Source organism: Notamacropus eugenii, chromosome 5 (assembly GCF_028372415.1).
Source record: "Notamacropus eugenii isolate mMacEug1 chromosome 5, mMacEug1.pri_v2, whole genome shotgun sequence".
NCBI lineage: Eukaryota > Metazoa > Chordata > Mammalia > Diprotodontia > Macropodidae > Notamacropus > Notamacropus eugenii.
Genome location: NC_092876.1, coordinates 126,100,614 through 126,126,321, shown reverse-complemented (window position 1 = coordinate 126,126,321; position 25,708 = coordinate 126,100,614). Strand labels below are relative to the sequence as shown.

The 25,708-nt window shown below is 42.3% G+C and overlaps 1 protein-coding gene across 5 annotated transcripts in view; it reads right to left on the bottom strand.

Moving 5' to 3' along the window:
* The window catches only part of PAK1 (p21 (RAC1) activated kinase 1), a 205,986-nt gene that overhangs the window by 51,350 nt on the left and 128,928 nt on the right, over nucleotides 1-25,708 (bottom strand). For all 5 annotated transcript variants that reach the window (XM_072610766.1, XM_072610769.1, XM_072610768.1 and 2 more), the window contains exons 3-5: nucleotides 19,181-19,281; nucleotides 12,494-12,641; nucleotides 3,249-3,286 (exon numbers count right to left, since the gene is read on the bottom strand). In XM_072610766.1, coding sequence (XP_072466867.1) covers nucleotides 3,249-3,286; nucleotides 12,494-12,641; nucleotides 19,181-19,281 — 287 coding nt within the window. The remainder of the gene's footprint in view (nucleotides 1-3,248; nucleotides 3,287-12,493; nucleotides 12,642-19,180; nucleotides 19,282-25,708) is intronic.

The following is a 25,708-nucleotide window of genomic DNA, read 5'->3' as shown; positions in this document are numbered from 1 at the left end:
ACAAACACACACAAGTGTGAGTTTCTAAGACTTAAGCTGTAGAGATGGCACTGACCTAATTTGGTAAAAGGAATTTTTTAATCCATGAGTCTCCTTATCAAAGAGCCGCTCTCCAAATCACACAGCCACTCACTTTCTCAAATACAAGGTAATATTATGAAAAGAGTTCTGGATTTAGAGTGAGGACCTCGGTCTGAAATCTGGTTCTACTACATCCTCATTGCATGACCTAGCCTCCTTCCAGCCTCAGTTTCTCCTCTTCTGTAAAATAAGGGCATTAGGCTTGAGGATTAGAATTGCTCAGATTGTAGATGAGTGAATCAATCCTCATTCAGTCCCTCCTCATCCAGCTGGTCCCAGATTCCCTAGAGCTCAGCCAGTGGAGAGGCATCCTGCCTGAGGTGGCTCATGATCGAGCTTCCCCGTGTCACCTCCGACTCAGATCAGTACTGACATTTCTATTGTCACAAAGGTCCTGGCATACTCCTGGGGACTGTCAAGGGCACAGTCCCTTTCCCCAGGCACCACTCCCTTTACAATAAGTTTTATTGATATTTTTGTTAATATTTTGATAAGTCTTCCTAGAACATAAACTCTTTGAGAGCAAGACCTGTCTCACTTTTGTATTTTTATCCTCAGTACCTAGTATACAGTAGGACCTCAATAAATGCCTGTGGCTTGATTGCTTGATTAATCCCTTTCATTGCTGACAGATTGTGTTTAAGGAAAATTCAATGATCCTATAAATCTCTCAAGAGAGGATAAGGGCTGCCCCACAAGAGACAAACACCGAGGTGAGCAAAAGAATATGGTCCTAAACACATTCGAGCAGATGTTCTACGATTCCCTGTCAGGAAAGCCACGCTACAGAGAGGATCTCTCCATGCAGTGGTCATGTGGACTAGTTACCCTCCAAGGTCCCTAACTTGGAGATTCCAGGATCACCCAGCCCACAGAAAGGTGTAACCTGCTTAACTCTCCGTGCCAAATTAGACTTTGGTCAAGAATAACATACAGGCCCCAAGCGGACTTTTGGACCCTTAGTCCCCTGCGACAAAAACAAAGACAACATGCTCAACAGAAGAATGCACTCTCCCATCTTACAGGAGGTCTCAAGCATGGCCGGTGAAAGGAGTCATTCAGCCTGGGTTACGTCTCAAGTCCACCATTTCCCTTAGACATAGGACAAGATCATGATATTCAGAGTGGAAAGGGCTCTTGAAGGTCATTTAGTACAACCTCCTAATGTTTTTCAGCTGAGGAACTTGAAACTCAAGAGAGCATTAGAGACTTGCCCAACATCAAATGTATAACGACCTGAATTTGAACTCAAATCCACTGACTCCAAATCTAGTGCTCTTGCATCAATTCCCACATCTATAAAGGAGAGATTAAAATTCCTGCCATGCTTCTCACATAGATCTATTGGACATGTTGACTAGTTGCTTAATAACTGCTGGTTGAATGAATCAATGAATGAAATAACAGATATGTAAGGACTTTGAAAAATAGAAAGTTCTGTACAAACATGGTGAGGATAATGTGTATAGAGTACTTTGGCATCCTTAAAGTGCTATATAAATGCTACTTATTATTATGAGTATTTTTTTTCTCTTAGGCAGCTAAATGGAATGTTGGATGGAATTCTGGGCCTGAAGTCAGTAAGTTGTTGAAGCCATTTCAGTTGTGTCTAACTCTTTTGGGTTTTGTTGTTTTTTTTGGGAGGCAACTGGGATTAAATGACTTGCCCAGAGTCACCCAGCTAAGTATTTGAGGCTGGATCTGAACTCAGGTCCTCCTGACTTCAGGATCAGTACTTTACCCTCTTTGCCACCTAGTTGCTCCCATTTGAGGTTTCCTTGGCAAACATACCGGAGCAATGTGACATTTCCTTCTCCAGCTCATTTTACAGATTTGAGAATTTACAGAATTGAGGCAAAGAGGGTGAAGTGACTTGCTCAGGGTCATACAGCTAGCATCAGAGGCCAGATCTGAGCTCAGGAAGATGAAAGTTCCTCACTCCAGGCCTGGCACTCTATTGCACCATTAAGCTTCTCAAGTCAGTAAGACTTGAGTTCAAAACCTCCCTCCCTGTGAGACCCTGGCTGGGCAAGTCACTCCATCTTTCTCTGTCTTGATTTCCTCAACTTTAGGGATTATAATAACACCTACCTCCCAGGATTATTATGAGGAGCAAATGAGGTAATATTTGTAAAGTGCCTAGCGTTGTGCCTGGAACATAGTAATTTAATAAAACATTTAATTAAATATTTAACAAATGTTTGTTTGTTCTCTTTCCTGGCTCCCCTTTTCCCTTCAAAAAAAGGACACAGATATAGATAGATCCATTTATGTAGATATCTATAACTACAGATATCGACACCTCTATCTATACGTATATATGTGTGTGTGTGTGTGTGTGTGTGTGTGTGTGTGTGTGTGTGTGTGTGTGTGTGTATGTGTGTGTATGCCTATATGGAGAAAGAGACAGAGAGAGATTGAGATTCAGGGCATGCCACCAAAGGGTCAAAAGAATGGCATTGGCCCAGTATAACGTACAGCCTACCTCTTTTACCAGTTACTCAAGTGCCCCCATTGCAGAATTTTGCTGAGTTGGTACCATCCTATCTGCCATATGGCACTAACCTCAGGCCACTTTTTCCTAAACACATGGCAGGGCTACCTATTTTCAAAGTCACGGAAAGTCAGAGAGAGAAAAAGACCTGGAACACAGAATGTCAATGCAGGATAAAGCCTTAAAAACAAATAATGTCAAGAGCTCTAAAGGACCTTGCAACACAACGTTAGAGCTGGATGAAGAATTATCACTGGGAGGAACTTCCAAACTGAAGGGACCACAGATAGCATCTAATCCAACCCTCTTAGTTTATAGATATAAAAAGAACCGTCCAGGGCATAGAACAAGAAGGGAGCCTTCATATCAAGCTAATGTCAGCCAAGACTAGAACCCAATTCTCCAGATGTCTGATCAGAGTTTTACACCCCCCTCTACCCATCATCTTCAGTGCCTTCATCTCCCTTGGTCCTATTCTTAACTATGCTGTATTCTCCAATACTCCATAACCATTCACCAGTTTGAAGAGGCTGATGCCCTCACCCATGCCCTACAGCCCATGCAGCCTTGAGGTCACAGGTGGCCCTCTAGGTCCTCGAGTGCAGCCCTTTGGCTGTAGGTTGCCCACCCCTGCTTACATCTACTAGTCTCAAAGTGGAAAACAAAAGCTTACCAAAGTGTTGGATGAGTTATAATCTTCTGTTGACTTATCTGAAAGAGAAGAAAGCCAATGAAAGACTTAGACACCGTTAGGCAACCAGCAAGGCTCACTGAAATCCTGAGGGGCCAAATGGGCCAGTTAGAATAAGGATAACAATAATAATAACTTATATGTCTATAGTGCTTTAAAGTTTACAAAGTATTTTCTTTACAAAGTATAAACCTATGTCAGTTTACGGGTAAAGTCAAAATCACCCTACTGACTTAGCCCTGATACCTTCATCAGATGAGAACATGCCTCCGTTGTTCAGTGGGTGTGAACAAGGTCTAGACTCCTAGGTGCTACAAGAAGTGTGTTTAGATTGGTTGATGGACTTGATTACACTCTTTGGGGCTTCTATAAAACCATCAAGTTAGCTGGAAGCAGAGATTCAAGCAAGCATGGACCAGGACAGAGTATTCCAACCCAAAGTATGAAAAGGGATTGATTGCTTGAGAGAGGAAGAAACCTTGGTCTCCTCTCCTGAGGAGGGTCAAGAAGATTTTCAATTTCGTATTTTCTTCTCAGAGTCCTAGCAGCATAGTCAAAACCAGTGATGGCAGTGTCTCTATCTGAAGCCAGTGTTTCAGACTTCTAGCAGGATGTTTCATCTGAATTGTTCCTACTCTACAACACCAAGTAAACACACCTTTTTAAATACTAAGTCTGTCTGACTAATTTATATCAACTGATAACCTTAGAAGGGGGAACACACCACTGGGAACTCAACTCATGAGTTCTGTTGTTCAGTTTTCAGTCGTGTCCAACTTTTCATGACCCCATTTGGGGGTTTTTCTTGGCAAAGATTCTAGAGTGGTTGGCCATTTCCTTCTCCAGCTCATTTTACAGATGAGAAAACTGAGGCAAACAGGGTTAAGTGACTTGCCAGGGTCACACAGCTAGCAAGTGTCTGAGTCTGGATTTGAACTCAAGATGAGTCTTCCTGATTTCAGATCCAGCACTCTATCCACTGTAACATATAGCTGCCCAGAGCTTTGGCAAGCATTCAACAAACAACTCCTCATCCCCTCAAGGATACCACCTGGAGCTCATGGTGGCCAGGTCTGGGAACCCAACCTGCCAATGTGTACAGAGGGTGGGAGAGTAAATCCCAAGCTTGTTTCCATTAGGTAGGTGGTAGAAGTATTATACTCTCTTTTTATAAATGAGAAAATGGTTTCAGAGAAACAAGATGATTTGACCAAGGTCATTAAACTAGTGTAATGTCAGCCCCAGGATTCTACTTCGATTCTCTGGATTGTAACATTCTTTCCAGTATACCATCCTGCCAAAGACCTTGCGGTCCCAGAACACTGTTTCCACCATGCTCTAGCATATCTTGAAACGATCCATCTGAATCCTGGGAATATTAGACGTCAATGTCCCAGAAAGTTTTTTTCAGGGTCAAAAGAAAAAATAACCTCAGAAGGAAAGACAGGCACAGAACAAGGACATGAGCTTCTGGCTCCCTCCCCAAGCCTTCCAAAACGAGTCGTGACCCAGTCTAACTGTCTGCTCTTAGAATCAATCTCTCCATGTCCATGTCTTCTCTCCTCCAAGGACAGAAAGGTTCAAGCTTACAAGCTTCATTATTCTAAGATTGGAACAGGGCCATTCATCATGTCCCATTCGATTACAGGCAAAGAAGAGTATTGCTCCTCTCCCTAAGGCTCTGAGCCTTGAGCAGCCCAGTACAGACCACTTTATCTTTTAATCACTGTTTCAGTATTACCTCTGGAACTTACTAGCTCAGTTTTCTGGGTCATTTTCCTTCTCTGAGCCTCAGTTTCCACACCTACAAAATGGGGGTAACAAGAATACAGTAAAAAAGAGCGCTAGGTGTGTGTCCAAGGAGCTGGATTTAAATCTTGGCTCTTGCTACCTGGCTGACCTTGGAATGATTAATTTCCCTGGTCATTTCTCTGAGTCTCAGTTGCTTCAACTATAAAAGAAAAGGGTTGGACCTATGTCCTTTACAACTCTAATTCCTATGATCCTGTGAAATTTTACTGCCAACCTTCCTACTAAGAAGAAAGGACTTTGTAAGCTTAAAAGCACTATTGAAATGTAAGGTATTATCATCATCACCATGAGATCCGCTCCTGGAAGGACTCATTATGTAGATTTATACCAAGATGATTAAGTTTAGGATCAGGGCAGTGTAAGGTAAAGAACCTTAGACAAGTAGCCAGGGGCAACATGATGGAGTATGGATACTGTGCTGCCCTTGGGAGTCCAGAAGAACTGGGTTCCAACCCCACCTCAGACACTTACTAACGGGGTGACCAGAGGTAAGTCATTTAAACGTTCTGAGCCTCAGTTTCCTCATCTGTAAAATGAAGGCGAATAATAGTTGGTTGTTGTGGCAAATAAGCTAATTTATGCAAAGTGCTTTAGCAAGCTGTGAAATACTCTAGTAACATTTAATATTATGGGTCTCGCTCTGCTAACCAGTCACGTGTCTTTCAGCAATTCAGATCCCCAAATCTCAATTTCCTAACTGGTAAAATGGGGACAAAAATTTTGCCTGACAAATTCCTAGGGTTGTTCTGAGGACACGATCGATCACCCAATCAAATGAGAAGAACAGATGGGTAAGCAATGAACAAATGGCAGGAATTCTTATTCCTACCATGGCTGGGATGGGGTGGGGGCGGGAGGGGGGGGTTGCAAACACATGATGCAGCCAAAAAAAGCCCTGGACATTTAGGAATCAGAGGTCCTGGGTTTAAGTCCTTATCCTGCAAAAACCACTCCCTTTCCATAGTACAGAATCCCAGACACTATGAACCATCATGAGTTATTTAGAGGACGAACAGCAGTGACAGGAGGCAGAAAGTCAGGACACCTGGGCCCTAATCCCAGACGTACCATTTGCTCACTGACTATGTCTGGGCCTCAGTTTCCTATTCTGTAAGATGAGGGGTTTAGACAAGAAAACAAAAAACACCTCCAACGTCCCTTCCTATTCTAATCCTCTTATGATGAATTGATTAATATAAATCCCAGGCATGGAGGATTAGGGAAGGGATTCTTTGAACCCATGTAATTAGAAAGCAAGAAGTCTAGACTAAACATTTGACCAACTCTTGCACCTTCCTCATTCACAAGTTAAACCCATAAGACCCCACAGCCCCAATTCCTTTCATAAGAAAAATCCAGTTCCAACCTCCTTCTTCCCACAATGAAGCAAGAATCCACAAAGCAGTAGAGCACATCAATATAAAAGATAAGTCAGTCCATTATTTTTTCAAATCATATCCTTCTGTGGTCAACCATACCTCATGGAAAACACTTCTGCATTTGCATTCAATACCTAGAAAACACAGCTCCACCATTACAGGCCAATGGGCCGGCCTACAAAGGAGCCCAGGGTTGTACTCTCCCTACTTTGATCAGCAGCCTCAAGGTAAAGAAGCAGGTGCCCTACCTGGAGCTCTCAGAAGTAGCTGCTGCCCCCCTGCTCTACTTGCAGTTTATGGGGACACTAGGATTGGCCAAGCATGTCCTTGGTCATGGCTGAGGATCCTTCTTAAGGAAACATGGCCTCTCTGGGGGCACCTTCCAGGCAACAGGAGCTGGTGGTGCTTCCATCATTCCAACTCTCACTTGCCAACTGCTTGATCAAAACCAAGTCTCTTCCTCTCTCTCTGAGCCTCAGTTTCATTATCAACAAAACGGAGAGAATAACATTTGCACTAACAATCTCCCAGGGCTGCTGTGAGGGGAGTGCTTTGTTAAACCTTCAAAGTCTGTAGAAAAATGAGTTGTCATTATCTTACCATCTGTGTATTTCTCTTTGACCTGGAGGAGACTGAACCAGCCCAGCTCACCACAGGGGAATGTCATTAGGCATGGACTTCTCAATCATATTTATCAAAACACAGGCAGTTTGCCACAATATTTGTTCCTGTAGCAACAGCCCATTAAGGCTGGTTTTTTCCAGAGATGCTGGCATCTCAAAGGCACCTTACAGGGAACAGAACAAGCTCTACTTAGGAAAGAGGAGTCCAAAGGAGAAATTTAATGATCTCTGAAGTCTCTTCCAACATTAATCCACCATGGTTCCCTGATACAGCTCTTAGCATGGTTTTGAAGAAGAAATGTTAGACGTGAGGACAAATTTTAGGTCCAATTTCTCCTTATGATCTGTATGACTTTGAGCAAGTCACTTAACCACTCTGTGCCTCAGTTTCTCTGTCTGTCATATGGACAAGTATAGGATGATAACTGACCTGTCCAGACCATTTGGAGTATCGAATAATAATAATTCCTCACTTGTATAAGGTACTTTCTATGCTCCTTATATCAATCCGTTATCTCTTCTGATCTCAATAGCCCTGGGAAGTAGGATATTATCATTCCCAGTTTACAAATGAGGAAACTGAGACTCACAGAGAACTGCTTGGGGTCAAACAGATAGTAAGTAGCACAGCTGGGACTCCAATCCACATCTTTCAAATCCTAATTCAGGGTTCTTTCTACTACAATGCACTGCCCCCTCTATGCACCCTACCCCAAAGAATAAAGCATTTGAAGGCACTCTGAAACATACACAGAAGCTTCCACAACTACAGGGTATCAGTATTGTCCCCTGCTTTCTTTTGTTAGCATACCTCCTCCTGTGCCTCTGAGCACACACAAGAAACTTTGCTTGTCAGTCAGTTTTACCTAAAAGTAAATAATTCCAGCTCTAAAATTCTCAGATTGGATCCTGCTAACACTAACTCAATGGGTGATCCAAGACCAAGTCACCCCAATCACTGATGCCTCAACTGTAAAATGAAGGAGTTGGACAACAAGATGTCTACAGTCTCTTTAAATCTGTCTTCAATTACTGATGCCTCACTGAGTTGTGGAGGTGTGACCCTGGATTCTCAAAAGCTAAGATAGCAAACCATACCTCTGCAAACCTAGCCTCCCAAGCCAAGAAGTCTTCAGCCATGGTCCGAGCAATAAAATGTGTGTCCACTGTCCCTGGGCAAGCTCAAACTCAGGGAAGCCTGTCACCAGAGCACTGAACCCCAGGGGAGACCCACAGTAGTGCTCAAAGACTATCTAATAGTGGCCAGCTGAGGTTCTTAACTTGGCCTCCTTGGATTTCTTTTCCTGTTTCTTGACAACTGTAGTTCAATATAATTGATTTCCTTTGTAATCCTAGGTATTTTCTTTTACACATTTAAAAGCATCATTCTGAGAAGGGATCCACAGATTTAAAACTGCCAATGAGGTCTGTGAAAAAAAAAAAAAGGATAAGAGCCCTTGAACTAAAAGTATAGATGGGCTCCACTCTGCATAAGAAGCCCTATGGACACCTCCAAAAAATGAATAATCAATTATTAAGCATTCAAGAGGTACTAGGTACTGTGTTAGAAAGAGATATAAACAAAGACAGATCTGGATACATAGATATAGACATAAATAGGTATTTGTGTGACAAACAGGAGTTTGTAGGTGATGTCTAGAGGAAATGAACTTTAGGAATTTACGGAGGAGAGTGATATGTCTAAAGCCCAGTGCTTTAGGAACATCATTTGGCAGCTGAATGGAGAATGGATTGGAGGAGAAGGAAGAGGGGAGAGACTGGAGGCAGGAGAAAATAGACTAGTGCAGTGGTCCAGGTGAAGTAATAGGAGACTGAACTAGGGTGGTGGTCATGTGAGTGGAAAGAAGGGGATGAATGGGAGATGTTTCTGAGGGAGAATGGACAAGATTTGGCAAATGACAACCACTCTACACTAGCCTTCCACAGGTTACTGCACCTCCAACCTTCAGTCTTTACCCATCCCATCCTTTTTCCTTTCTGCCTCGGAGAATGAGGTGATCCCTCCCTCTTCTCTGTTAAAAGCTCAGCCCTCCAACTGTCCCCTGGTCTCACCTCTCCCTAGGAGGGGGCCTCGACATCAATCAAACCCACTTCCTCTTACCTACAGCGTCTCCCTCTCTCATGATTCCTTCCCTTCTGTGTTTGTACAGAAGTTTGCATGCCCTCTCCCCAGTAAGTCCCTCACGGGCATGGACTATTGTGGCCTTTGTGTCCCTAGTGCTTAGTAGAGTGTTTGGCACATAGTAAAGGCTTGTTGACTCAGGTCTCTCCAATCCTTTTTGGAAAAAGCTTCCCCTGACTCTGTCTGCCACCTGTCTGAAGCTACTGTTCTGTCTTTCTTCTCCCCTTGACTTCTATGAATCTGTATTTGTTGTATACTCTTTCTTGACAGCTACTGACTCCTCAAACCTTTACCATTTGGGCTTCTGTCCACCATTATTCAACTGAAACATCCCCCCCAAAATCACCAATGATTTTGGAATCACCAAACGTCATGGCTTCTCTCAGTTCTAATTCTTCTCTAAGTCTCCTTCAGTATAGGAGACTGCTCCTCTTCCTTCCACATGCCTGAAATTCTGTCCCTCTTCCTACCTGCCTCCTGATTTCCATGGTTTCCTTCAAATCCCAGCTAAAATCTCACCTGCAAGAAGTCTTTCCCATCCCACTCAACATTGGTGCTTTCCCTCAGCTGGTTACCTCCAAGTTACTCTGAATTTTTCTTGTATGTATATAGTGGTTATCATGTTGTCTTCCTGTTAGACTGTGAGCTCCTAGAGGCCAGGGACTGACTGTCTTTTGTCACTTTTTGTATTCGGAGCATTTAGCACAGGGCCTGGCACATAGTAGGTACTTAATAAATGTTAATTGACTGACTGGTTTTGCTTTTATTTCTATCTCCATCGCTTAGCACAGTACCTATATATAATAAGCTCTTAATAAATGCTTGTTGATTTAACGTAACTTCATCTTTTCTCCTCCCTTTGCCTTCTGTAACACTGTTCTCTCTCAGTTCCTCCCCTCTTTCTTGCCTCTATTTCTAGACCTCCCTTCAATAATTTATGTTGTCCTTCCTGACTCCCAGGTATAGTTACCCCCAAAGCTCTGTTCTCAGCCTTCTCTTTCCTTCTCTATTCTCTCTCCATAGAGAATCTACTACATTTCCATGCCCTCCAGCTACCGTTCTATATCTGTCCTCCTTTTCACATTCAATTATTATCTTAGTTACCTACCAGACATCTGTCACCAAAATGTCCTGCCAGCACCTCAAACCCAACATGGCCCAGGCAGAATGAATCCTTTCTTCTATATCTGTCCCTCTTCTCACTTTCCCTTTCTCTGTTGATGGCAACACCACCCTCCCCATCCTCAGGTTTGAAAAGCCCAGAGTCAACTCTGATAGTTCCCCTTTCTCACCCTCTACTTGTCCAATCAAGTCCTGCCAATTCAACTTTAACTATAATTCTTCTATCTGTCTCCATTCCATTCCAATGGCTACCATGTCACTGGGAGCATCCTTCTTCCATTGCCTTCTATTCCCATTGGCTCCCTCCCTCTAGCCCTGGACAAGTCCAGAACTCATCTGGGACCCCAACCCCTCCCCCCAGCAGAAGCATCCTTTCCTGCTGACCTTTCCTCCTCCCTCTTCCCCACCCATGCTGCCCAGCACCCATATGTGCTCCTTGATAGCTCACATGGCATGGATGATACAGGAGTAAATAGCTTTATTTCTTAAGATGAGATGGATAAGCTGGACCAAACCTTACCAGGCTTTACAGTCTATCCTATCATGGTACTCTGCAGATTACTGTCACCTGACCTAGTGTAATCTAAGAACCCCTGGACTTTGCCAACTACCCCGCTGCTGTATTTTCAGGATTTCTGGGCCATCCCATGCTCCTTGAGGCTGAACTTTTTTTTTTTAATGTGTTAGCTCCTTCAATTAGAACATAAACTCCCTGAAGGCAGGAACTACTACCTTACTTTTGCTATTTGTATCCCCAGTATAGAGCACAGTGCTTGTCCTATAGTATGCACTTTAAATAAATGTTTTTCCCCTTAATTTAGCATGATTCAGACCCTCATCACCTCTAATTCTGCTCCAATGTGATTTAAATGGTCTCTCCTTGACTCTGGTCTCTCCTTCTCCCAATCACCCTCATACGACTGTTAAAAAAAAAATCTTCAAAATGATTATATTACAAATATACAAAGCAAAAAAGTCTTAAAAGTTCAGGGGCTCCCTGTTTCTTACAGCAGAACTGTCAGACTCTAAGGTCTGCAAAACTAAGTGAAGCAGAACAAAATTAAAATATAATTGGACAACGCTTAACAAAATAAATAAATTATAATACAACACACATAATGTGAATTTGTGATTTTCTAGTCAATATGTGGCCAACAGGAATCTGTTTCTATTTAAATTTAACATCACTGTCATATATATATATATATATATATATGTGTGTATGTATGTATATGTGTGTATGTATGTGTATGTACATATATGTATATATGCATATATGTGCATATGTAAGTGTGTATTATACACACATCTTATATACGTTGTATATAATATATACATTGTATGTGGAGGTATATGTATGAATATGTACATGTAAGTATATAGATATAGGACTGAATATAAACATTTTTCCTAGTATTTAAAATTCTCTACCATGTAGAAGGTCCAACCTACTTTTCCAGGCTTATCACACTCGATGTTCCTCCGAAACTAGAGAGTTCACTGTCCCTGTCTCCTGCCCTCACCCATCTTTATGCATTTGAGTTAACTGTTACTTTTGCCCAGAATATCTTCTCTGGACATCTCACCATCTTGTCATAGCCCAGCTCTGGTGCCAACTCTCTCAGGAACCTCTCTCTCAGGGAAGGTATGGAAAGCAAGCTCTCTCACTCTTTTACATCGATTTCCTTTAAACCTATCACACTCCATCTTGAAACATATTCATTTATAGACAAGCCTCATTCCCTCCATTAGACTATAAGATCCTTGAGGGAAGGAACCGTGTCATTTTTCATCTTTAATATCCCTACCACTTGTACATAATAGGCATTTAAATAAATTATGGATGAAATGAATTTAATTAGGAAGACATCTTATACTGGTAAGAGCTGTGTTTTCACCACCTGTTGGTGCCTCAAGCAACTCTCAAAGACTAGAAATTCCAGAAGAAGTGCCAACCTGCATTGGTGGAGAGAGTTTCATCATCTCGGAATTGCCCATAGCAATGACAATTGCAGCTCCACTCCCTACCCATCTTGTATGCACCCAATTCAGTGCTTAGCATAGTGATGGGCACACAGGAAATGTACAGTAACTACTGGCAGAATGATGAGTTAATACATACACACACACACATACATACGCACCTACCTGTAAAACTCATGTACTTTTGGCTGTTGGAGGTTTTCTTGGAGTTGTAGAATTCCAACACGTCAAGCACAGCCTGGGGGTTTTTCTTCTGTTCAGACTTGGTGATGTTAGACGTCTGCAACAAGCGAGCCCACTGTTCTGGCATCCCCTACAAGAGAGGTTGGCACAATTGGCTGATTTATTTTCACTGTACTTTTCTGTTACAAGGGAAGAAGGAATTCATTGGTAAGTGACAGCAGTGTGATTTTAAAAAGAACAGCAATAAATTTTTTTTTTTAAAAGAGAGAGTAAAAGGCTATCTGAGTCATTATAGCCACCAGTGCATCTCAAGACTCAAGTACTGACTATCTTCTTCCCTCCCTTGAAGAAGGGTGAACAGATAGGAGGGGACTGAAGCCAAGGCTGAATGCTTAGCCTGGAGAAAATAAAATGTAAGATCGGTACCTTCAAGGATTTGATAGGCTGACACCTGAAAGCTGAATTTGACCGATTTGGCCAAAGAGGAAAGGACTAGGAAAGAGTGCATGCTACCAGGAACAAAGATATATGCTTGATAAGATGAAAAACTTTCTAACAATCAGTGTCCCACAATGGAATAATTGGTACCAGATTTCCCTTCAAAATCACCTCCCATTTGCCGTGTATACTGATAGTTGTTTGTGTCGTTTCCCCAGTTAGAATACATGACATCCTTGAGGGCAGAGACCTTCTTTACTTTTCCTTGAATTCTCCAGTGCTTAGCATGCAGTAAGAACTTAATAAATGCTTGTTTATTTATTGGACTTGATTTAGAAAAACATGGTTCAAGTCCTGGGTCTGACACTTACTAGCTATGGACAAGTCACTTCACTGTGCTAGGGTCTCAATCACCTCATTCAGATACACTAATAATAATAGTTAACATTTATATGTGACATTAACAATAGCTAACATTTATATAGCACCTACTATATGCCACACATAGTGCTAGGCACTTTACAGTTATTCTGTCATTTGGTCCTCACAACAACCCTGGGAAGGAGATGCTATCATCATTCTCATTTTACAGATGAGGAAACTGAGGCAGAGGGTGAGTGACTTGCCTAGGGTCATCAAGCTATTAAATGACTGAGGCTAGATTTGAATTCAAGTCTTATTGACCTGGGCTCTGTGCACTGTGGTACCACCTAGCTAAGCACTACCACTCTACCTAACTTAGCAAAATCATCATACCTATCAAAAGTATGATGAGGAACTTTGTGAACCTTAAAGAACTTGAGAAAAATGCATACAATGTAAGGGAAAGAGCACTGGATTTCAAAGGATAGGTTCAGATCCCAGCTCTGGCCCTTACTATTTCGTATGACCCTGGACAAGTTTGCTAATTAGTAAAATTAAGGAACTGGACAAGATGATCTCTAGACTCCCTTCTGACTTCCAGTTCTGAATTGATGACCCTATGATCCGTCCTCATCTAGGTACTGACTTAATTCCTTGCCTAGAAGTGTTAGAATAATGATTGTTTTTCATGATGACCCCTGTGAGGCCCTTCCAAATCTAACACTCTAGCATTCTAGCTTCCCACGACTCCTTATGTATGGCTCTAGGTCTCACTGGGTCTAAGTCAGACATTTCATTTTAGGACCAACGATCCCTTAAGACACAAAATTCACTGTTGTTGTTATTCTGTTACTTCAATCAAATTTGTGACTCCATTTTGAGGTTTTCTTGACAAAGATACTGGAGTGGTTTGCCCGTCTCCAATTCATTTTCCACATGAGGAACCGAGGCAAACAGGGTTAAGTGACTTGCCCATGATTGCACAGTTAGCAAGTGTCTGAGGCCAGATTTGAATTCATGAATATGCATCTTCCTGATTCCAACCCAATGTTCTATCCACGGTGCCACCTAGCCACCTGATTCCAACCCAATGTTCTATCCACGGTGCCACCCAGCCATCTTAAGGGACCTAGAGGAAGTCACGATTACCTCTTCCGCCTGATTTTTAAGGTCCTCCAAGATCTGACCATATCCAGAGTTATCCAAAGTCATCACACATTCCTTCCAACATGCATTCTACCCTGATCATCAAAACTGATCACCCCTCCTGTACATACACACACATACACACACACACACACACACACACACACACACACACACACACACACACACACACACACACACACACACACACACACACACACACCCCCAGATGCTGGTCCTTGGTTCATATAATTGTCCTTTCCCCACTCTTGGAACGTCTGACTGTCCAGGCTGTCCCCATCCTTTGAAGCCAACATCAATGAAGTCATTCCTTCTCCACCAAGCTCTGATCATTACAATCCACATCCTTCTTTCCACAATCTGAGCTCCTACTGCATTCAGAAGCTGGCCCTCACTTAATTACTGCCTTGACTCTACAATATGAAAGGCAACTCTGGGGAAAGCAAAGATCACTGAGGCATGGAATCACAACTCCTGAGTTTCATATATCCACTGATCATTGATAAGAAAGCGCTCTGCAAATTATTAAAATGGGATCTTTCTGTTGTTTTGGTGAATTTAATTCCCTAGTTACAGGAAGGTGAGCCGAAAACCCCTCTCTGTTTCAGTTCTGGCTATTGAAAGCATTTCTACTTCATTCATGGAGAGACCATTCCTGACTCAGTGAGTTAGATGGGACCTCAAGGGGGATCATCTTGAATACACACACACACACCTTTTTGCTGCTGAGTTGTTTCAGTCATGTCTGACTCTATATGATCCCATTTGGGGTTTTCTTGGTAAAGATACTGGAGTGGTTTGCGATTTTCTTCTCCAACTCATTTTACAGATGAAGAAACTGAGGCAAACAGGATTAAGTGATTTGCCCAGGGTCACAAAGCTAGAAAGTGTCTGAGACCGGATTTGAATTTAGGAACGAGTCTTCCTTATTCCAAACCCAGTGCCCTAATCCACTGCACCATCTAGCTATCCAAAGCCCTCTCTACCTAAAGTAAGAATACCTCCTCTAAAAACCCATTGGTAAAATGTCATAAAAGAAGAAACTGAAGATCACCCCAAATCACACAAGACAATAAATAGACAGAGCACATCCTGGAATCTCCACATTCCCTGAGCAATTATCCCTTCTATGAAACCCCTACTAAACACCATGCCTAGCACAGAGTAGGCACTTAAACGCTCACTCGCTCTATCTCCTGCTCCTGTTCCTATTTGAAGACCTCCAATAAAAGAAAGCCTGCTCTACTTTTATAAGAAGTTTTTTCTGGGCCTAAGGCCAAAATTGGCCAAAGGGAACCTTGCACCCATTGCTCCTATTTCTGTCCTCTGAGGCCAGGCAGAACACGTCTAATCAGTCTTCCACATGGCAGTCCTAAAAATACTTGAAATGGCAATTGTGCCTCCACCTTTCCCTCTGAATTTCTCTTGTTCGCTGAGAACTTCAGCTTGGTCTGATGGAAAAGAACATTGAATGGGAAGTCATGAAAGTTAGCTTGGTAATGATCATTAACTTGCTGAGCTACCTTGAGTAAATCACTTGCCCTCTCTCATCCTTAAGTTTCCACATCAATAAAATGAGGACACTGTAATAAATTATTTTTTCTTTCCTTTTTTTTTTTTTGAGTCAATCAAGTGAAATGACTTGCCTGGGTTCACACAGCTAAGAAGTGTCTGAGGTCAAGTTTGAACTCAGGTACTCCTTGACTCCAGACCTAGTGCCAACCAGCTGCCACATAATGAATTATTTCTAAAGCCTCTTGCACATTCATTCAGTGCTCCAACACCCCTCGAAACTCTAACATTTTGCTTTTCACAGCACTTCCAAAATCTCTCAAGGTAAGCCCTGCCACTCTCATCATCATTTTTATTTCCTCCCTACTAGAAAATTGGACTCTGCCCCCAGAACCACCCTGGGCTCTGACAGGCCAGCTTCACCTTATCTTGCTTTGTTCCTGGCATCCCATTCAAGCCATCATGCATGCCTACTCGGCCCCCTTTCCATCTCCCTGCTCTGCATTGTCTTCCTCCATTAGAATATAAGTTCCTTGAGACAAAAACTGCCTAGAATGTTTTTATTTGTTCCCCCAGCACATGGTATAGTGCCTGGTATACAGTAAGCACTTAATAAATGCTTTATCACTGTTCTCGGATCTCTTTCAGTTCTGATATTTTAAATCCGAAGGCTCCTTTCAGGCAGCTATGTGGCTCAGTAGATAGAACACTGGACCTGGAGTCAGGTCCTGAGTTCAAATCCAGCTTCAGACACTTTCTAGCTGTGTGACCCTGCGCAAGTCACTTAACCTCTGTCTTAATCCATTGGAGAAGGAAATGGAAAACCACTTTAGTATCTTTGTCAAGAAAACCTCATGGAGAGTGCTAGCATTCTATGGTCCATGGGGTCACAAAGAATTGGGCACAACTAAACCACAAGGGCCCTCTCAACTCTGACCTGCTATTTTCTTATTTCCAGGGCCATGGGATCATAGATTTAGAACTGGGAAGGACCTTAAAGATCATCCAGTCTGATCCTTAGGCCAAGAAGATTAAATCATTTGCCCAAAGTCACATCAGTGGCCAAGCTAGGATGTCATAACCCCTCCCTCTCCGTTGTTCATCCTTTAGAAATGGCTTTTCAGACCAAATCCCCTGTATGAGGCTGCAGAAATTTGCCTCCTTCTGCCAAAAGCTGATGCTTAAAAAAAAAAGATTAACTGAGGATCCCAGTGAAAGAAACCCCCATTAACCTAAGATTAGCTGAATCCTAGTTCCCAGTTAGGAAATGTTAGTGACAGTGCTTTGATAGAAGACAGATACCCCTCTTGTACACACACACACACACACACACACACACACACACACACACACACACACACACACACCCCAGTCCAATGCCTTGTCTCAGGTAACTGTCCTTTCCCCAGCTCTGGAATGTCTGATAGAATAGGGCATCCCCACCCTCTGAAGCCAGTCACAACCAAATCATTCCTCCTCCGCCAAGCTCTCTCTGACCATCACAGCAAAAGCATGGCAGTTATTGATGTCTGCTGGGGAGAAGTAGCCAGCTGGCTTTCGGGAAATCCATGGAATCTAAGAAAGGGCCATTTTTTACTTACTTTGGACTCACTGGTTCAGGAGAAAGGACCCTGTATCAAGAATCTGAAAACCTTGTTTCAAATCCTGGTTCTATTACTGATTGCCTGTGTGACCTAAGATAACACCCTGTAAACCTCAGCCTCCTTGCCTGTCAAATGAAGGGGATGGATGGGATGACCCCTGAGGTCCTTTTCCACCTCTAAACTCTAAGAGCCTAGGAACCTAGTTCTCCTATGGAGGATAACCCTGAGGATTCCAGCATCCATTGCATCAAGGAGAAGATTCATGATGGTGCTAGCTGGCATCCTTAGTGGTGTGGCTGTGTTACCATTATAAGTGTTTGGTATCTAATATTATGATTACTGCTATTCCAGACCTGCAACTTCATCAGCATAGGGGAACTCCCACTATGAAGACACTAACGCATATTGGCAATTCTTCCATCTTGCATATGGTTTTTAACATTTGTGTGTGCATGCACACACACACACGTATTTGTCTGCCTGTACTCTCCTCTAGTCTGTAAGTTCCTTGAGGAGCTTTTGCCTCTTTTTGTATCCCTAGCACTTAGCACAATGTTTGGCACATAATGAGCATTTAATAAATGTTTAATGATTGATTGATTCTGTACTGTTTAGTCTTAGAAAGTTACTGAGAGGGAAAGGAGCTTGTCCAGGGTCACTGAGCTAATAGACTTCCCAATTCCAAACCCATGCAATGAACCAAGTTGCTTCTTACGTACGTAGTACTTTATGTTTATAAAATAATAATAATATTATTATTATATTTATATAGCACCTACTGTGCTAAGTGTTCTACTAATATTATCTTATTTGCTTCTCACAAGAATCCTGGAAGGTAGGTCCTATTATTAGACCCATTTTACAGAGGAGGCAGAGTTTAAAATATATCTTTACTTAAATACATCATTTCATGGAAATCTCAAATAGTCCAAAGATGGCAAGCGTTATCATCCCCATTTTATATAAAAAAAACTGAAGCACAGACAAGTAAAGTGACTTGTCTAATGCAGTGGTAAAACCAGGATTCCAATCTGGGTCTTCTGACTCCAAGTCCAGTGTTCTTTCCACCATACCAAAGGTCCATGTTCCTTCTCAGCTCCAGATCTCTCCCTTATAGAACAGTTCTACCCTGATCTCAGTAGGTTATTCCTTTTTTTGAGGTAGGAAAGAAGTGAGAGAGGGAGGGGGTGGCAGCTAGTAACAGAATCACAGAGTCTCTGACTTGAAAGAAACCTCTTAGTCAGAAGTTGTCTAGTGCTGCCTTTAAACCACAGTGTCAGAGATCAGCAGTCATTAAGCCTACTTGAAAAGGATAGGTGGACTCATAACCCCAAGGCAGCTCATTTTATTTCTGTGCCACCTAAGTGTTAATGAGCTTTCCTGCTTAGATCCAACCTAAATCTATCTCTCTACATTTCTACCAGTTATTCCTAGTTCTGCCTCCTGGGGCTAAGCAGAGCAAATTGAAGCCTTCTTCCACATAAGCAACTGGGATACAAGGAAAAGACACTGGTTAGCGACATACAGAAGAGGTGGGTTTAAACAAGGCCAGAGCAGAAAAGGGACCACAGTTCCTGGGACTCACCGTGAACTCCCCAGTAACAGCGTCAAACCCAACGTGAATCGTGTGTTCAAAATCGGAAGGAAGTGAAATCTCAGGCCGTTCCTTCTCCTTCTTTTTATTGGCTGCAAGACAAAAAGGAGAAAGGAAATGAATGATATTAACATGATTAGGTGAATCAATATTTATAATGCACACCACAAAGATGAATCAGATGAAATCCCTGCCTTCAGGCAGCTTCTAGTCTGGTGGAGGGGTAAGACATAGAGGGATATAATGGATATGGAGTGAGAAAGCTCAGGCTGAAAGGCTCCTCAGCTTACTACCTGTATTATCTTGGACATATCCCTTCACCATTCTAGGCCTCACAGTTTCCTCATCTGACAGATAAGAAGTATAAGAGAGATGACCTCCCATATTTAATTTTGAATTATACTACAAGGTGAAATTTGGCAAGCTTAATAAGAGAGGAAGAATATAGTACTATGGGTACAGAGAAAAAAAAGATCACTTCCAACTGAGGTGAGAGAAATCAGGGAAGACTTCCTGAAGGAGATAGCAAGATTTTAGGGCCTGGCAAGATTTTAATCGATGTAGATGGGGGAAGGGAAATATTCTGCGCATAGAGAATAACATTAAGAGCAAAGACAACCTGTAGAAGGAAGCAGAGTGAGAAAAGACAGAGGGAGACCAGAAAATATTTGGGGGAGGGCAGGGAGACCCATTTGCCCAGAGAGGTAACAAGGAAAAAAAAAGGCAGGAGTCAGATTTGGGGGACTTTGAACACCAAAACCATAGATTTAGAGCTGCAAAGGACCATTCAGAGGCTATATAATCTAAACCTTTCATTTTACAGATGAGTAAACTGAGACCCAGAGTATTGAGTGACTAGCCCATGGTCACACAGTTATGAAGAGGCAGAGTCCAAGCTAAAACCAAGCCATTGTGCATACCACACACAGCAGGACTTTTAGGAAGTGGGAGCCCCTGAAAACTTGAGTGGGAAACCCATGTAATCAAAGATAGGTTTTAGGGAAGAAAGAAAAAAAGAAATGTACCTACTACGTGAAAGATTCTGTGCAAAGCACTTTACAGTGGTTATCTGACTTGATCCTACCTCACACATTGGTGATATTACTATGGTGTGTCTGTAAAATGGTGATTATTGTTATCACCATTTTACAGATGAGGAAACTGAGGCAGACAAAGGTTAAATGACAGCTTAACCTTAGTTTAACATAATTAGTAGATCTAGGAAACAAACTCATGTCCTTTTAAATCCAATGTTCCTTCTACAACCCTTCTGGGTCTGGTGCTCTCGGGAAAGGGAAATTAAACAGCTGAATAATCGTAGTTGTGGATGGTAGCATAAGGTTCTCTCTAGGTTTGTTTTTATTGGTTAAAGACCTAGATTAGGAATTTTGAGGTGGACCCTTCTTGCTAGTATTGGTCAGAGATGGGGGGGAGGCAGGCAGGGGGAGGATCTTCATCTGGGATCCATTAACGCTTACTTTTTGAAATTTTGGTAACTGTATTTTAATATCATAAGTTCATTTGTCATTTTAAGTATCTTAATTTATGCATTTAAAAACCTTATTTTGAGAATCGGGCACCTGGTAGCCTAGTGGATAGAGCACTGGGCCTGGAATCAGAAGACTCAAGTTCAAATCCGGCTGCCCTTACTAGTGCTGTGACTCTGGGCAAGTCACTTAACCTCTGTCTGCCTCAGTTTCCTCAGTTGCAAAATGGGGATAATAATAGCTCCTGTTTCCTGGAGTCATTTTGAGGCTCAAATGAGACACGTGTAAAGTGCTTAATTAACACAGAGCCTGGCACAAAGAGTGTGCTATCATTATTACCATCACTCACTTTCTCCCCCCAGGCCTCAGATCCTTTGTGTACAAAATAGAGGTGTTGGACTAGAATGGCCTCAGAGGTCCCTTCTAACTCCAGATCCTCTGACTTTATGCTGTGGAGAATGCCAGATCTTCTTCCTACCCTGCTTCCTGGGCCCAGCCCCAAGCCCCTTCTCATCTCCGGCCTGTAGAAGGGAGGGAGGGCCAGGGACACTCATATGATGTCATTTATCCTGGTCCCACTGCAGGATTCTGGCAGCCACTCACTCATCCCTCCCGGGTGATCTTTTCTCCATGCGGCAAGAGAGGTTTTCAGAAAGGAAAGAGAAAAATGGAAGGAACAAAAAACATCCCATCCCAAAAATGAACAACCTGACTTTCTAAAGTCAACAGTCATTCATTAATTAATGTAATTAATGTGTAAACACTCTTCATCTTCACACTGGAAAAGCAGGCTACAAAGACAGACACCAAAAGGGGAAGCGTGCCATCCAATATTTTGTCACACTATCTGCTGAGGAGAAATAATTAGTTTGGATCCACTTGGCTGATTTTTTTAAAGAGCAGGGTGCAGTAGTGGAGATACAGCCGACCCTGGATTCAAGAAGACCTGAGTACAAGTCCCACCCCTGACGCATATTAGCTGGGTGACCTAGGCAGGAAAAATCACGTAACTGCTTTCTGCCTCAGTTTCCTCTTCTGTAAAAGGAGGAGGTTGGACTTGACAGCCTCTTAAGTCCTTTATGTTTCTAATAAAAAAAAAAATCTAAGTCCTGCCCCTGAAACATACTGGCTGCTGGGTGATCCTGGGCAAGCCAACTCTAAGGCTGAAAAATTGCAGAAAGTGTCCATCTACGTTAGCAGTTCTCATCAGGAACTCCCCAGACCAACGTCTGTTCAAAAACAAAAGCAAGAAGACATTTGTGAACTGTAGGTGTCATCTACAGCCTGCTGATTTTCCTTGATCCTCTCCACCTGCTTCCATTAATACGGCAGCTTTTAGGTTTGCAAAACACTTTACATCCACCACCTCACTGGGTTCTCTCAATGACCCAGCGTGTGTCATGACGAATGTTGCTGTCGTGTCGTTTCACTTGTGTCCAGCTCTCCATGACCCCATTTGGGGTTTTCTTGGCAAAAATACTGAAGCAGTTTTGCCATTTCCCTCCTTTATTTCTTCCTTCTTTTCTTCTCTCACTCTCTCTTTCTCTCTCTCTCCAAATATATATATATCACAAATACGTACATATATATGCATATATACTTGCATGTACTATATATGTATAGTATATGTATAATATATGTATACATACTATACTATGTGGACACTAGGATTCTTTTAGTGCCACCTTAATGACAGATGGCTGTCATCTCACAAATGGTCATTCAAACTGAGTTTATAATACACTAACACCCCCAGATCTTTTTCAAACTAACTACTGTTTGCTTTATATTACATTACAATTGTTTTACATCCCTCATCTTGTACTTGTGAAGGTAATTTTTTTTTAACCCAAATGTGAGATTTTACATTTGTCTCTATTAAATGGATTAGGTTCAGGCTGTTGTTCTAAAAGTGTTGAGACACTTTTTGGACCCTACATGACACCCAGTGTTAGCTATCCCTCTCAGTTTGGTAGCATCTGTAACCTTTCAGAAGGAAGATTTTCCCAGTTCCCCTTAATCGCTTAAGTACCTTGCCTTTGAGATTATCTCCAGTTTGTCCTTGATATATATTGTTTGAACATAGTTATCTATATGTTGTCTCCTCTATATTAGACTATGAGCTCCTTGAGAGCAGAGATGAACTTTTACTTCTCTTTGTAACCCAAGTGCTCAGTTCACATAGTAGGAGCTTAAAAAATGTTCATTACATGAGAATCATAGCATCTGTGCATTTGGTCAAATCACTGATAGAAAAATCATAGCATGGAGCCAGGGCTACACCCTCTTAGGGTGTTCCATGGAACACCTCCCTCCAAACTTCACAGAACTTTTGTTATTCAGTCATTTTCAGTCATATCCAACTCTGCATGACCCCATTTGGTCACCTGGCAAAGATACTGAAGTGGTTTGCCATTTCCTTCTCCAATTCATTTGATAGATGAAGAAACTGAGGCAAACAGGGCTACGTGACTTACCCAGGGTCACACAGCTAGTAGTCGGAGACCAGATTTGATGAAATCTTCCTGACTCCAGGCCCAGTGCTCTATCCACTGCACCATGTAGCTGCCCTCTGCATAGATCAGTTAATAACGATTCCTGGGGTCTTACTGTTTAATTAGTTCCAAATCTCCCTGACTATACTATCACTGAGCCCATATCTCCCATCTTCTGCACAAAAATACCATGAGAGACACTGTCCAATGCTTTGCTGGAATCTAAATAAACTCTAATAACTACAGCATGCCCAGATCTACCAGCCAGGTAGAAGACATAAGCCTCACTAGGCTTGTTTTCGATCAGGTTTCTGTAACTTTCAAGCCTTATCTCAGGTTATGATGCTCCATACCCTCTATACAGAAAATAATACAGGGTAACTGTGCCCTAACATGACCTAAATTCTCAAGCCATTGCACACACTATTCATTACCTATGGCTGGAATGTCTTCCCACCTGTTGTCTGGTTGGTGAACTGTGATCAGCTTAAAACCCAATTGGAATGCTACCTCTTCCAGGAAGTTTTCCTGATTTCTCTCTTTCTCCAGCTCCACCACCACCACCACCACTACCTTCTTCCTCCGATTTACACACTTTGCTTATTAGTTACAATACTACCCAAACTGTAGTGTAGTGGATAGAGAGCCAACCCAAAGCTAGAAGACCTGGATTCAAAGCCTGCTTTTGACACCTATTAGCTTATATGGCTCCAGGCAAGTCAATGCTGCAGGCAGAGAAGGCCCTAGCTGATCTGCACTGGTAGAAGGAGTTTCTTTATCTCAGTTCCCAATACCAATGAAATCAAAGGTCCAGTCAGTCAATAAGCATTTATTAAGCATCTTATATGTGCTAAACCACATGGTGTGGTAGACAGAGCAATGGACCTGGAATCATGAATACCTGTGTTCAAATCCAGCCTCAGACTCTTGCTAGTTGGGTAACCTTGGGCAAATCACTTAAAAAACTCTTGTTCGCCCCAGCTGCAAAATGGGGATAATAATAGCACCAACCTCCCAGAGTTGTTGTGATGATAAATTGAGATAATTGTAAAATGCTGAGAATACACGGGAAGAGACATGGTGAGAAGGGGAAACCATCCTGATCAAATCGCAGATTACAGAAAAAGAGAAGGTTGCCACCACAGGAAAGATCCAAAGGTAGATTCTGGATTACCTTCTCAGATCTAGGGAGGCCCTGATCTCTTCCCAGTGCCTGACTTAGGATCCCATACTCTTCCTTAGCCCAGAGCTTTAAGTCAGGCAGAGTTCCCCAGCACCTGAGGTATCCTCCTAGCAAGCACTCCATCTCAGTTCAGCCTATCACACTGACTCACTCCTGACTTCTCCATGTCTTACTTGATTCTCCTACAGCCTATACCATGTAATTTTAGTAGCATCTCTCAACAACACCTAATCCATGGGAAACAAAGCCATCTCTTAATCTTAGTTATCTAGTTATCTATCTAATGGGCAAGTAAAACTCTAAATAGATTTTATAGAATTATGCCATGTTAAAGTTGGGAAGGACTTTGGCAACCACCCATTTTACAGGAGGGGAAGCTGAGTCTTTGCACTTTTAAAGAATCATAACACTTATTTTCTTAGAGCCCTATTCTCAAAGCTTTGAACTGAGAGCTCAAAAGGATCATTTAATCAGAATAGACTGAGTTGGGGAGTGGGAAGGAGGGAGGAAGAGAATAGATTTTTGTTCATTGGAAAAAATAAAATAAAATTTTAAAACAAAAGAATCATCTAGTCTCAAACCTCTCATTTTACAGAGGAGGAAACTTAAGGATTGGATAGGGAAAGGGACTTGCCCAAGGTCACATACTGAGTAAATATCAGAGACAGAACCAGATTCCATGTCTACTGACTTCAAAATGGCCAGAGCTCTGTCTGCTATACTTCTCTGTCATCAACTTTTCTCAAAGGCAGTCACAGAAGCCCTCACCCAGAGATAATATTCTCATACTTTAAACACAAATTAATCATCTGGACTAATGATTCTAAAACCCATAACAGAACTGAACCAGCCAATTAGAAGGATGTTAAAGGGTACTGATGAGAGAAAGACACAACCAATGATGAAGGTAGGAAGGAAGGAAGGAAGGAAGGAAGGAAGGAAGGAAGGAAGGAAGGAAGGAAGGAAGGAAGGGAGAAAGAAGGAGACTTTAGAAATCAAAACAGCAACAATTTAAAATAGAGATAAACAGCTTTATAGATTTATAGGGGGGAAATGTCATGTCAAAGAGACTTTAGAGCTTTAAAACAACAGATATTAGAGCTGGAAAGAAATCAAACCCTTTCAATCTCCAGAGAGGGAAACTGAGGCCCATGGAGGAAACAGGAATGACCATGAGCATGCTGATGAGAACAGGCAGACTGGACGCTGTGGAGGGGAAGGCACCAAGCTGAGGGCCAGCAGCATGGGAGAGTCTAGCTCTGGCTTGTTCACTCCCTTACTGCACGACCTTGGGTAAGTCGCCACCCCTCTGGAAGTCACTTTCTGCATTGTCAAAAGGGGAAGTAGGTGGAAC